The following is a 14,067-nucleotide window of genomic DNA, read 5'->3' as shown; positions in this document are numbered from 1 at the left end:
TTGGCCAGGAGCCCAGGCCCGATGGCACCTGCTCTGTCATTGGTCATCATGGAAGAGCCCCAGGCACCTTCTGAACCTTCCCGTGTGTGGGGTCTCGAATCCTGCATGCGGAGGCCCATTATTCTCATCTCCCAACACCAAGCAGAGTGCCCGGCACAGCGGGCGCCCCGTGGATATCTGGTGGACAGTAGAAGGATAAAGGAAGGGAGCTTTTGAGACACTGAATGACCTGTCCACGGCTTTCAGTATGAGCTAATCCAAGCCCAGGTCTTCTCTCTGACTGTGGAAATCTAGCAGTGGAGAGGCTTCTGTCCTGTGGGCATGAGGGTGGACTTGGAGATGGTTGGTCCCAAGACAGAAGGACGTTGTCTTAATATAAGTTATGTAAGTCAACTCATGTTTGGTTCTTTCTCTCTCTCTCTCTCTGTCTCTCTGTCCTGTTTCTCTCTCTCCTGTCTGTCTCTCCATCTGTCTGTCTGTCCATATCTGTCTCTGTCCGTCTTTCCCTGCCTCCGTCTCCAGCTTGCTGATGCAGTCTGTGAAGATAGGTCGTGGATATTTTAGCATGCTGAAAGAGGAGAGTACAATGAAAAAACGACAGCAACAACTTGAAAAACTGAAGGAGGAAGAAAAAAACAAATTCCAGCCAGCCAAAAAGGTCTCAGAAATCCATTTTGGGGAAACTTTGTTGAGGTGAGTGAACACAGTAGCTGTGGTGCTGGTGGTTGTGGTGAATGATTGCCGGGAATCCCTTCCTGTATCAGGGCAGGACCCCTTTCCTGTCCTGACGTCTCACGCCTTCCCTAGTCTGGTCCATGCCATCCTTGCCTTCTGGTGTTCTGTGTAATACCTTCTACCACATATGCCCTTCCTCCTGTCTGATACTAAGCGTACACAGAAATTTCATTGGTTCCCAAGTGCACCTCTTTTTCTGTTCCTCCCAGGCCTTTTCCCAAGCTGTTCCCTCAGCCTTAAATGCCCTTCCCTACATCCTCCTCTGACCAAAGTTCTACTCGTCACTCAACACCCAGCTTCAGTGCTGCCTTCCCCTGGTATTTCCTGGACTTCAGCCCAACCCATCTGCACCCCAGGACCTCACCACATGGCTCCAAGGGCTATACTACAGTACCCCACACCCATGCTAAGTCAATGCCTATGCAAAGCAGGTGAACAAAAAGTGTTTGCCAGCTGACTGAATAAGGTCACTCCCTATTTTGTAAAAGGCTGTGCCCTGTTGGGAGAAGACAGGCAGACTGGTCCACCATGAAATGCTTGTACAGATAACAATAACAGCTGTAATGATAAAAGCAACAATGACAATGAGGGCTTGCTATGTGTTTCCTGCAATTCAGTCACTTAAACTTCAAAACTTCCCTGTAAAACTCTCATAAAATAGCCCTGTTTGGGGATGAGGCTGTGGCTCAAGTGGTAGAGTGCTTGCTTGGCAAGCACGAGGACCAGAGTTCAAACCCCACACCCACTGCAAACACACACACATATACACACAAAACTATTTTAGAGATGTAGAAACAAGTCTTGGAAATGTTAACTGATTTTTCTCAAGGTCATTAGTTAGAATGTGTCCCTGAGATTAGACTTTGAGCACATGATAAAAGCGACCTCGAAGTGCAAGATCAAGGGCAAACACAACAAGGGGATTGGACTATGAGCACATGATAAAAGCGAGAGCACACAAGGGAGGGGTGAGGATAGGTAAGACACCTAAAAAACTAGCTAGCATTTGTTGCCCTTAATGCAGAGAAACTAAAGCAGATACCTTAAAAGCAACTGAGGCCAATAGGAAAAGGGGACCAGGAACTAGAGAAAAGGTGAGATCAAAAAGAATTAACCTAGAAGGTAACACCCATGCACAGGAAATCAATGTGAGTCAATGCCCTGTATAGCTATCCTTATCTCAACCAGCAAAAACCCTTGGTCCTTCCTATTACTGCTTATACTCTCTCTACAACAAAATTAGAGATAAGGGCAAAATAGCTTCTGCTGGGTATTGAGGGGGTTGGGGGGGAGGGAGAGGGTGGAGTGGGTGGTAAGGGAGGGGGTGGGGGCAGGGGGGAGAAATGACCCAAGCCTTGTATGCACATATGAATAATAAAAGAAAAAGGAAAAAGAAAGAATGTGTCCCTGAATTCCAAATCCAGGACTGCACCAGTCGTCACAGACAAAGTCCTGGGACACTTAGCTTGTAATAAGGATGGAAGTGCAAGGAGGAATTGCATAGTAAAGTGATCTGCATCTGGAACCATTATCCTGCTAGCACATCTACCTCAAAGTGCCCTGGAGAGCCAGGTGCAGGAGCACACACCTGTAATCCCAGCACTTAGGAAGCTGAGGCAGGAGGATCATGAGTTTGATGCCAGCCTGGGCGGTATAGCAAGAGCCTACCTCAAATAGCAAAATACGGAAAATTATCTGGAGAGGTTTTTAATACTTAAATGTCCATGCTACTTTCCAGGTCAGTTCTACTTGGCTCTGTGTTACATGTTTATAGAACTTTTTAAAGTTCCCTTAAGTGATTGCAACGAGCAGCCATGGTTCAGCCTCTGAACTGTCAGATTGTTTGCTAAAGAGAAGTGGAAGGCAAAGCAGACATCCCATCCTCTGTACCATTGGCAAAATTCTGCCCTTCAGAATGTTAATTTAAAGACATATTTATATGCGCTTTTTATAAAGAAGGATCCTGACGTGGAATTGTGTCTATTTTTTTTACACTTAACACCATGTGTGTGAATTTCATCCAAGACAGGAAGCAGCTGGTAGTGCCAGGGGCTGGGAGGGACAAGATGGGGGAGTGGGTGCCTAATGGGTGTGGGAGGTCTCTTTGGGGTGATAAGGATGTTTTGGAACTAGTTGGAGGTGATGGTGAATGTACAAAATGCCATAGACTAGAGTCTTTGAGGCAGCTAATTTTCTGTGATGTGACTTTTGCCTTCATAATTTTTTAAGATAGAACAAAGGTTCTGGTCTGTGAGCCCTGGAGTAGGAGCTGGAGGACAGGCCTGGACACTGACTGGTCAAGGGCCTCCTTAAAGCTCAGGATCCCAAGTGATGAATGAGACCTCAACCTGTGAGGCCATGTGAGGCCGGAGCTACTTCCACCCGCCTCCCCCTGAATTGTGGCTTTTGGGATCCCAGCTTATTGTGGGCATGGCCTATTTTTGGTGCAGACCCTGGGCTGTGATTTCTGCCCTCCTGCCCTGTGATGCTACAAGAGGGAAAGTTAGCCTTTCCTGGAGTTGCAAATGCCCTGGAGACCAAAGCAGTGCCTGTGCTGGCTTAGAGATCTGTTTCTTGTCTCCACTTGGGGTCCCAAAATTTCAACTTTGCTGTCAACTGTTTACCACTTTTAAGATTTTTGTTGTTGTTATTCTTTTGTCCAGGACTTTTAGGTTTTTTTTTTTTTATCCAAAGTGTTGGTCTAAATTTGCGCATGCATTTATGGACTCATTTATTCATTCTGTGATAAGGGCAGATATTTGATTGACAATCCACTCTTCCGAGTGGACACCCCAAGAAGGAACCTCAGTTCGTTGAGCAGGGGGCATTGGAATGAATGTGATACAAACTGATTTACCTAAGAGGTAGGACGGAGATGCCCAGAAGATGGCTGAGAGTGTGGGCCCAAGGACAGAAGAGGCAAAGGCAACTTCCCTCACGGACAGGAAACAGATGTCGGGTGTGGATTTTCACCAGGTTTTGCCTCACGGTGTGAGATGTGAAGCCATGTCTCTGCTTCCCCTTGGATCTTTAGTAAAATAGTAGTGATTTCCTTGTAGCATCGAGTCTTAGACCTTTATGTTGCCCAGGTTCACCGTCAACATGGGGGTGGGGAAGGAAGACTGCCTCCCTCGGCACAGACCCATTCTCACCGCACAGTCGACCCCTCTGTGTGAAAGGACTACGATGCCCAGGCACTTTGGTGGCATGGAGCCAGGAAAAGGAAGAAGAGAGAGCCCTGACCTCTGAAGTGCCCTAAAATCCTCCAATTCCCTGGAGTTCAGAGGGTGAGCAGAAGTCCAGAAAAAAGAAATCCCCAGAGGTGCAATATGGAGGAGGACCTTTAGTGCCAACTGGGAGCTGTTGGTGGCACCAAGAGGCTTATCGTTGCCAATACATCAACACCACCCCACCAGAAAGTCCCGCAGCCGGCATGCCTGACTAGGATGGCCAAGGTCAGAAAGGGGGCGTGGAACTGTGTTGTCTTTTCAAAAATATGTTTCACGTTTTTCATTGGCACTATTTATGGGGTTTATTGCAACTTCTCTGTACCCATGAATGTGTAATGGTCAGATCAGGGTGACTGGCATATCTGTCACCTCCAACACTGATCAGTCCTCTTTGTGTTCAAAACATTCAAAACCCTCCCCACCAGCTATGTTGAAATATGCAATTAATTTCTGTCAAGCAGAGTTAACCTACTGTGCTGTAAAACACTAGAAATTACTCCTCCTATCTTACTGCGTCCTTGTACCCATGTTTCATCAGCCAGAACTCAGAACCATTATGTTCAGAGAGCGAGAACCATCACAGAGTCCTAAATTAGACCTGGAAGGGGGGACGTGATGCAGAGAAAGGGACATTCAATGAACAGGAGGGTCTCACTTTCCCATGAGGGTCTCAAGAGCCCACCCCAATTCTGCCTTCCAGCCTGAGCCCAGTGACCCTCATAAAGTCTGATGCCCCCAGCAGTCTTCCCCCCAGAATAAAGAGAAGGAATAAACTCAGGTTTTGGGGAGTGACGATTTTCCTCCAGGAGCTGTATTAATATTAACGGTCCAATCAACTCACACCAGGGATGCAGGTGTCTGTTTAAATAGTCCTAGTGTAACCTGCTACTTGTTTGGATGTTTTTTATTTTTGTTTTTGTTTTGGTGGGACTGGGGTCTGAACTCAGGGCCTCACACTTGCTATGCAGGCAGGTGCTCTGCCACCTGAGACACTCCACCAGCCTGTTGGATGGGGTTTTTAATCCATTGTTCTAAAACACAATTCTCCCATCTCTGATCCATGTTTCAGTGTGTGAGACATGGTTTATTTAAAGTTTAATAAGTTTAAAATATGCATGAGATGACTTCTCTCATAGACGTTGGTCTGGTTATGTCTTTCCCGGTAGATTCTATGGACTGTACGAGGCTAGTTATTAAAATAAAACTGGCAGCCATTACTACAATGTAGTCATCAAATGCAAGGAGTTAGAAGATTGTCCACACCAAGACATAGTCATGGGGAATTCCAAGATGGCGGCTAGAGGGAGGAAGCAGAAAGCGAGCCTCCTATAGTGAAATCTTGGAGAGACGCTGGAGACACACTTTGCAGGCATAATCACCGAGAAAAGGCATAACTTTGACCCCTCCACACCTCCAGCCGGCGCAGAGAATCTCCACTTCACGTTAAACGGAGAACCGAGGAGGCCCCCGGGCCCGCCAGGGGCCGGCGCCCATACGGCTTGGGAAGACGCGGACCAGGTGAGCTTCGCGGTACCGCGGTTCCCCCACAGACAAGCCTGGGCCAGAGCAGCATAGCCCCCTGGACAGACTGACCTCCACCCGGGAAAAAAGAGAAACTGAGTACTAAGCAATAAGAACAGTTAAGACACGCTGGAAAGAGGGTGGGGCGCCCTGAGCGCTGAAGATTGGGGGAAGGGAATCCTTCCCGGGACTGTAAATAAACGAGCCAGGCGGGCCGGAGAGGCTCTGGCGGGAGCGGGGCGCGCGCCCAGCAACCAGGAGCGGGGACGCTTGTGAGAGGAGGGAAGACCCACTTCCCACGTGAACTGTAAATAAACACGCAGGCCTGACAACGCGGGGCAGTGGTACCTTTCCCGGTGCTTGGAAAGGGGAAAGCCTGTGGCAGAGGCCGCAGCACAGGAGAACTCTGAGCAAACAAAGCCTGTGGGACCAGGTGAGTGCTAAGCTCACCCCAGAGATCTGCATAAATAACGCCGCCAGCTACAGGCTGAGAGCAGCAGGCAGGCAAGCCACAGTTGCAGATACCACTCTCAGAACTGCCTCCAGACGCTTTTTTTTCTTTTTCTCCCTACCTTTGATGAGAGAACAACCGAATTACACCTGCAAGCCGAAAAACTTACTGAAACTGTATTGCATTTCAACTGGGGACACTTGGTGGGACTTTTTTTTTTTTTTTTTATCTTCTGTGTGTGTGTGAGTGTAGTTTTGTTCTACTTTATGCATCCCCTTTGATGAGACAACTACAGAACAACATCTGAGGCACCAACTCCAGGACTGGAGATTGAGACGGACATCCAAATTATTAAGACTGAAATTGCATTGCATATAAACTTGGAAGTTTTTTGGTTTTTTGTTTTTTTGTTTTTTTTTAATTTTCTATTTTCCATTTTATTTTAATTCATTTTTATAAATAGATATTACTTTCATATACTTATTTTTAATTTTTTTATCTTTGATTTTCAATCCTCTCTCTGTCACTCTATTGTCTGTTCAGTTTACTGTCGATTAGTACACTAACACTCCCTGTTTATACCTTTGAAACTCTCTTGTCTGATACCTTGTTCTGCTTTCTCCCTCTTGTCTGTATATTTGTTTTCCCCTTTTCTTTAACTTCTTGCTTTCCATCTCAGCTCACTCTTCCATTCTCAATATTACCATTGTTATTATTACAAGCTAGAAAATACTTAATTACACACAGTACAGGGACAGTAACAACACCAAGGACAATGACAGGAAGACAGAAAAACAAAGAAACCAGTTTCCCCACAGCAAAAAATTAGTACAGGAACCAGAGGGGAATGAAGAGAACAGAAACTCAGATCCAGACTCCAACAAAATGAAGATAAACTATGCCAAAGGACCCAATGAAGCCTACAAGAATAATTTAAAAGAAGACATACTACAAGTACTCAATGAGAATTTTATAGAGATGATACTGGATAGGGTCAACCAAAATGTACAGGAGACACTCAAGAAATTCCAAGACAATAAAAATAGAGAATTTGAAAAAGCAAAAGAAGAAATAAAGGAAACCATAGAAGCACTGTATAAACACCAAAGTGAAAGAGAGAACACAATGAATAAATGGATAAATGAACTCAGGACAAAAATAGACAACAATAAAGAAGAAAACAGCCAGGATATGGAAAACCTCAGAAAAAAGAACGAAACAGAACTGCAAAACAAAACGGAAGGCCAATCCAGCAGAATAGAACAAACAGAAGACAGAATCTCAGAACTTGAAGATGAAATGGTAATTAAAGGAAAAACTGAAGAACTATTAATTAAACAACTCAAGACCTGTGAAAAGAAAATGCAAGAACTCACCGACTCCATCAAAAGACCAAACTTGAGAATCATGGGCATCGAAGAAGGAGAAGAGGTGCAAGCAAAGGGAATGCGTAATATATTCAACAAAATAATAATGGAAAATTTCCCAAATCTAGAGAAAGATATTCCCATACAAATGCAAGAGGCCTCCAGGACACCAAACAGACCAGATCAAAATAGAACTACTCCATGACATATCATCATTAAAACAACAAGTTCAGAAACTAAGGAAAGAATATTGAAGGCTGCAAGAGAGAAAAAACAAGTAACATACAAAGGTAAACCCATCAAAATCACAGCAGACTTCTCAACAGAAACATTAAAAGCAAGAAGAGCGTGGGGTGAGATCTTCTGGGCACTGAATGAAAATAACTTCAACCCCAGGATACTCTACCCAGCAAAGCTATCATTCAAAATAGATGGAGCAATAAAAGTCTTCCATGATAAGCAGAAACTAAAACAATATGTGACCACAAAGCCACCATTACAAAAGATTCTGCAAGGGATCCTGCACACAGAAAGTGACACCCAACTTAACCATGAAAAGGCAGGCAGCACCAAACCACAGGATAAGAAAAAGCAAGAAAGTAGAGAGTAACATCAACTTAGGTACACACAATCAAACCTTCAAACAACTAAGATAACTAAATGGCAGGAATCACCACATACCTATCAGTACTAACGCTTAATGTTAATGGACTTAATTCACCCATCAAAAGACACCGTTTGACAAAATGGATTAAAAAAGAAGATCCAACAATTTGTTGCTTACAGGAGACTCATCTCACCGACAGAAATAAGCATATGCTTAGGATGAAAGGCTGGAAGAAGATTTACCAAGCCAATGGCCCCCGAAAACAAGCAGGAGTAGCAATACTTATCTCTGACAAAGTAGACTTCAAACCTACATTGATCAAACGAGATAAAGAAGGACATTCCATACTAATAAAAGGGGAAATAGACCAAAAGGAAATAATAATCATCAATCTGTACGCACCCAATGTCAACGCACCCAATTTCATCAAACATACCCTGAAAGACCTAAAAGCATATATAAACGCCAACACAGTGGTTGTGGGAGACTTTAACACTCCATTATCATCAATAGATAGGTCATCCAAACAAAAACTCAATAAAGAAATCCAAGATCTAAAATATGCAATAGATCAAGTGGACCTAGTAGATGTCTACAGAACATTTCATCCAACCTCTACACAATATACATTCTTCTCAGCAGCCCATGGAACCTTCTCCAAAATAGATCATATTCTAGGGCACGAAGCAAGTCTCAGCAAATATAAGAAAATAGAAATAATACCATGCATACTATCTGACCACAATGCAATAAAAGTAGAACTCAACAACAAAAGTAAAGACAAAAAACATGCAAACAGCTGGAAACTAAATAACTCATTACTTAATGAAGAATGGATCATCGATGCAATAAAAGAGGAAATTAAAATGTTCCTGGAAGTCAATGAAAATGAAAACACAACCTACCGGAACCTATGGGACACAGCTAAGGCAGTCTTGAGAGGAAAGTTTATAGCCATGAGTGCATATATTAAAAAGATTGAAAGATCCCAAATCAATGACCTAATGATACATCTCAAACTCCTAGAAAAACAAGAACAAGCAAATCCCAAAACAAATAGAAGGAGAGAAATAATAAAAATAAGAGCTGAAATCAACGAAATAGAAACCAAAAAAACCATACAAAGAATTAATGAAACAAAAAGTTGGTTCTTTGAAAAAATAAACAAGATCGATAGACCCCTGGCAAACCTGACTAAAATGAGGAGAGAAAAAACCCAAATTAGTAGAATCAGGAATGCAAAAGGGGAGATAACAACAAACACCATGGAAGTCCAGGAAATCATCAGAGACTACTTTGAGAACCTATATTCAAATAAATTTGAAAATCTAAAAGAAATGGACAGATTTCTAGATACATATGATCATCCAAAACTGAACCAAGAGGAAATTAATCACCTGAATAGACCTATAACACAAAATGAAATTGAAGCAGCAATCAAGAGTCTCCCAAAAAAGAAAAGTCCAGGACCTGATGGATTCTCTGCTGAATTCTATCAGACCTTTAAAGAAGAACTGATACCAACCCTCCTTAAACTGTTCCACGAAATAGAAAGGGAAGGAAAACTGCCAAACACATTTTATGAAGCCAGTATTACACTTATCCCAAAACCAGGCAAAGACACCTCCAAAAAGGAGAACTATAGGCCAATCTCCTTAATGAACATTGATGCAAAAATCCTCAACAAAATAATGGCAAATCGAATTCAGCAACACATCAAAAAGATTATTCACCACGACCAGGTAGGCTTCATCCCAGGGATGCAGGGGTGGTTCAACATACGAAAATCAATAAACGTAATAAACCACATTAACAGAAGCAAAGACAAAAACCACTTGATCATCTCAATAGATGCAGAAAAAGCCTTTGATAAGATCCAACATCATTTCATGATAAAAGTTCTAAGAAAACTAGGAATAGAAGGAAAGTTCCTCAACATTATAAAAGCTATATATGACAAACCTACAGCCAGCATTATACTTAACGGAGAAAAATTAAAACCGTTCCCTCTAAAATCAGGAACCAGACAAGGATGCCCACTATCTCCACTCCTATTCAACATAGTACTGGAATTCCTAGCCAGAGCAATTAGGCAAGAAGAAGGAATAAAAGGAATACAAATAGGTAAAGAAACTGTCAAAATATCCCTATTTGAAGACGACATGATCCTATACCTTAAAGACCCAAAAAACTCTACTCAGAAGCTTCTAGACATCATCAATAGCTATAGCAAAGTAGCAGGATATAAAATCAACATAGAAAAATCATTAGCATTTCTATACACTAACAATGAGCAAACGGAAAAAGAATGTATGAAAACAATTCCATTTACAATAGCCTCAAAAAAAATCAAATACCTAGGTGTAAACCTAACAAAAGATGTGAAAGACCTCTACAAGGAAAACTATACACTTCTGAAGAAAGAGATTGAGGAAGACTATAGAAAGTGGAGAGATCAACCATGCTCATGGATTGGTAGAATCAACATAGTAAAAATGTCGATACTCCCAAAAGTAATCTACATGTTTAATGCAATTCCCATCAAAATTCCAATGACATTCATCAAAGAGATTGAAAAATCTACTGTTAAATTTATATGGAAAAACAAGAGGCCACGAATAGCCAAGGCAGTACTCAGTCAAAAGAACAATGCAGGAGGTATCACAATACCTGACTTCAAACTATATTACAAAGCAATAACAATAAAAACAGCATGGTACTGGCACAAAAACAGACATGAAGACCAGTGGAACAGAATAGAGGATCCAGATATGAAGCCACACAACTATGAGCAACTTATCTTTGACAAAGGAGCTAAAAATATACGATGGAGAAATAGCAGCCTCTTCAACAAAAACTGCTGGGAAAACTGGTTAGCAGTCTGCAAAAAACTGAAACTAGATCCATGTATATCACCCTATACCAAGATTAACTCAAAATGGATCAAGGATCTTAATATCAGACCCCAAACTCTTAAGTTGATACAAGAAAGAGTAGGAAATACTCTGGAGTTAGTAGGTATAGGTAAGAACTTTCTCAATGAAACCCCAGCAGCACAGCAACTAAGAGATAGCATAGATAAATGGGACCTCATAAAACTAAAAAGCTTCTGTTCATCAAAAGAAATGGTCTCTAAACTGAAGAGAACACCCACAGAGTGGGAGAAAATATTTGCCAATTATACATCAGACAAAGGACTGATAACCAGAATATACAGGGAACTTAAAAAACTAAATTCTCCCAAAACTAATGAACCAATAAAGAAATGGGCATGTGAACTAAACAGAACTTTCTCAAAAGAAGAAATTCAAATGGCCAGAAAACACATGAAAAAATGCTCACCATCTCTAGCAATAAAGGAAATGCAAATTAAAACCATACTAAGATTCCACCCTACTCCTGTTAGAACAGCCATCATCAGCAACACCACCAACAACAGGTGTTGGCGAGGATGCGGGGAAAAAGGAACCCTCTTACACTGTTGGTGGGAATGTAGACTAGTACAACCACTCTGGAAAAAAATTTGGAGGCTACTTAAAAAGCTGGACATCGATCTACCATTTGATCCAGCAATACCACTCTTGGGGATATACCCAAAAGACTGTTACTCCAGAGGCACCTGCACATCCATGTTTATTGCGGCACTATTCACAATAGCCAAGTTATGGCAACAGCCAAGATGCCCCACCACTGATGAATGGATTAAGAAAATGTGGTATCTATACACAATGGAATTTTATGCAGCCATGAAGAAGAACGAAATGTTATCATTCGCTGGTAAATGGATGGAATTGGAGAACATCATTCTGAGTGAGGTTAGCCTGGCTCAAAAAACCAAAAATCGTATGTTCTCCCTCATATGTGGACATTAGATCAAGGGTAAACACAACAAGGGGATTGGACTTTGAGCACATGATAAAAGCGAGAGCACACAAGTGAGGGGTGAGGATAGTTAAGACACCTAAAAAACTAGCTAGCATTTGTTGCCCTTAATGCAGAGAAACTAAAGCAGATACCTTAAAGCAACTGAGGCCAATAGGAAAAGGGGACCAGGTACTAGAGAAAAGGTTAGATCAAAAAGAATTAACCTAGAAGGTAACACACGCGCAGGAAATCAATATGAGTCAATGCCCTGTATAGCTATCCTTATCTCAACCAGCAAAACCCCTTGTTCCTTCCTATTATTGCTTATACTCTCTCTTCAACAAAATTAGAAATAAGGGCAAAATAGTTTCTGCTGGGTATTGAGGGGGGGGGAGAGGGAGGGGGCGGAGTGGGTGGTAAGGGAGGGGGTGGGGGCAGGGGGAGAAATGACCCAAGCCTTGTATGCACATATGAATAATAAAAGAAAAAGGGGAAAAATAAATAAATAAATACAGTCAGAGTGTCAGTGCTTCTATTATTCCCCAAAATAGATTTTATGCTCTGAGAAGGCAGGATTAAAAAAAAAGCATGTTCCAGAAGATTCCTGAGTGCAAGCGTCTTTCCCACTACTCTCAGTGGCCTCCTTCCCCTGCTGCAAAAAAGGCGAAAAATACCATGGGTAGAATTTGTTTTATTATTGTGGATAAGCAAAGATGTAAAACCAGAGGTTAAGGGGTATAAAAGCTAGGTTAATTCCTACGTGTTCTAAACCACAGGAGCCAATTGAATCAATAAGACACACAGCAATGTATTTGTTTGTGGGTTTTGTTTTTTTGTGGTTTTGTTTTTGTTTCAGCTCTGGGGTTGAATAAGGAGTCAATGGGAAGGGAAATCAGAACACGTAGATTCCAGTCCTGTCTTGGTGTTAACTCTGTGATTCCGGATCTGTGCTCAGATTCCCAAGAGGAAGTAAACACTTCACTTCCAGGCCAGCACCATCTCCTCTGGCTCCTTCCATCCCACTCCCTACGTTAAGGCCTAGCTTCCCATTTAACTCCTTCAATGGCTGCCATTCCTCAGGTTCCTCAGTGGACAAAGTCTGGGCCAGGGTTACAGAGCCCCGGATGGCCTACCCCTTGGCTTGCCTCTCCAGCCCCGGCTCACAGCCTCTTTTGCTCCCTCTACCCCAGCCATGCTCTCTTTTCCTCCCCATGACATGCCCTCTACCACTGGTAGAAACCCTTTCGCTACTGGCAGTAGTTAATTCCCACTCAACCTTCGGATTTCAGCTCAGTGTTTACTTTTGTTCCCATTACTATTGCCCCGAAAAGCCACTGTTTATTAACTCAAGACAATACTCACTTCCTTCACTCACAAGTCTGCAATTGGAGGGGAAGGTTGTCTCTGATCCATGCTGGATGGCTCACTCACATGGGTAGCAAGCTGGCTCTTCGTTTGCAAGCCTGTCTCCTCTCCCTGTGGTCTCTTCATAAGCTGCCAGCTTCCTCACAGCATGGCGGCTCCATGCCAAGGGTGAGTCTCTCCCAAGACACAAGAAGGAAAGGCCACCCATTCCTGGAGCCTGGCTTAGCATCACTTCTGACACATTTTGTTAAATCAGCCTGTCACAGAGCCAAGATCCAAGGGAAAGAGGACCTAGACCCACCTCTCATCTGAACAGTATCAAAGAATTCGAGGAACACATTTCATAATTGCTGTAACTTCCTCAAAAGTATAGCCTGGCTCTCTTTACAAGTCAAGTTCAATATTTCAGCTGTCACAGCACTGAGCACTCTCCCTATTCACTCTTATCCTGGGTGTGGATTTGGTTACACATCTCTCCCCTTTACACTCTAAGCTCCAGGAGTGGGAGGAGGGGCTGGACTGGTTCCCTTTATTACCACACCTGCTGTCCCCAGCACAGTAAGAGGAGACGAATCAGGGACCCATGGATCCCACAAGGAAAGTACATGGATGGAGGACTTATAAATGAATAGGTTTTGGGGAGCAGGCAAGTAGCATGCAGCATTAGTGAGGGAGGTGAGGAAGGAAATCAGAGGTGCCTGAGTCTGGGGCACACGCCTCCCACAAAGTGAGCAATGAGTCCCAGTCCTTGGCTCCAGCTGATTCTCCTCAATGGGAACACAGGCCTAGGGCAACCAGAAGTTTCATGGTTTTAGGAGCCAAAGCTTTTCAATTTTTACATGAAATCTTCCAATTTTAAAATACAGACAATTGATTCAGACACACATACACACACACACACACACACACACACGTACACACACTAGG

The 14,067-nt window shown here is 42.9% G+C and overlaps 1 protein-coding gene across 1 annotated transcript in view; it reads left to right on the top strand.

Moving 5' to 3' along the window:
• Ccdc60 (coiled-coil domain containing 60) overlaps positions 1-14,067 on the top strand; it is a 172,434-nt gene that overhangs the window by 112,943 nt on the left and 45,424 nt on the right. The window contains exon 3 of the mRNA XM_020179033.2: positions 523-693. Coding sequence (XP_020034622.2) covers positions 523-693 — 171 coding nt within the window. The remainder of the gene's footprint in view (positions 1-522; positions 694-14,067) is intronic.

This window comes from Castor canadensis, chromosome 18 (assembly GCF_047511655.1).
Source record: "Castor canadensis chromosome 18, mCasCan1.hap1v2, whole genome shotgun sequence".
NCBI lineage: Eukaryota > Metazoa > Chordata > Mammalia > Rodentia > Castoridae > Castor > Castor canadensis.
Note: the sequence above shows the minus strand (reverse complement) of the source record. Positions and strands in the feature narration are given on the sequence as shown.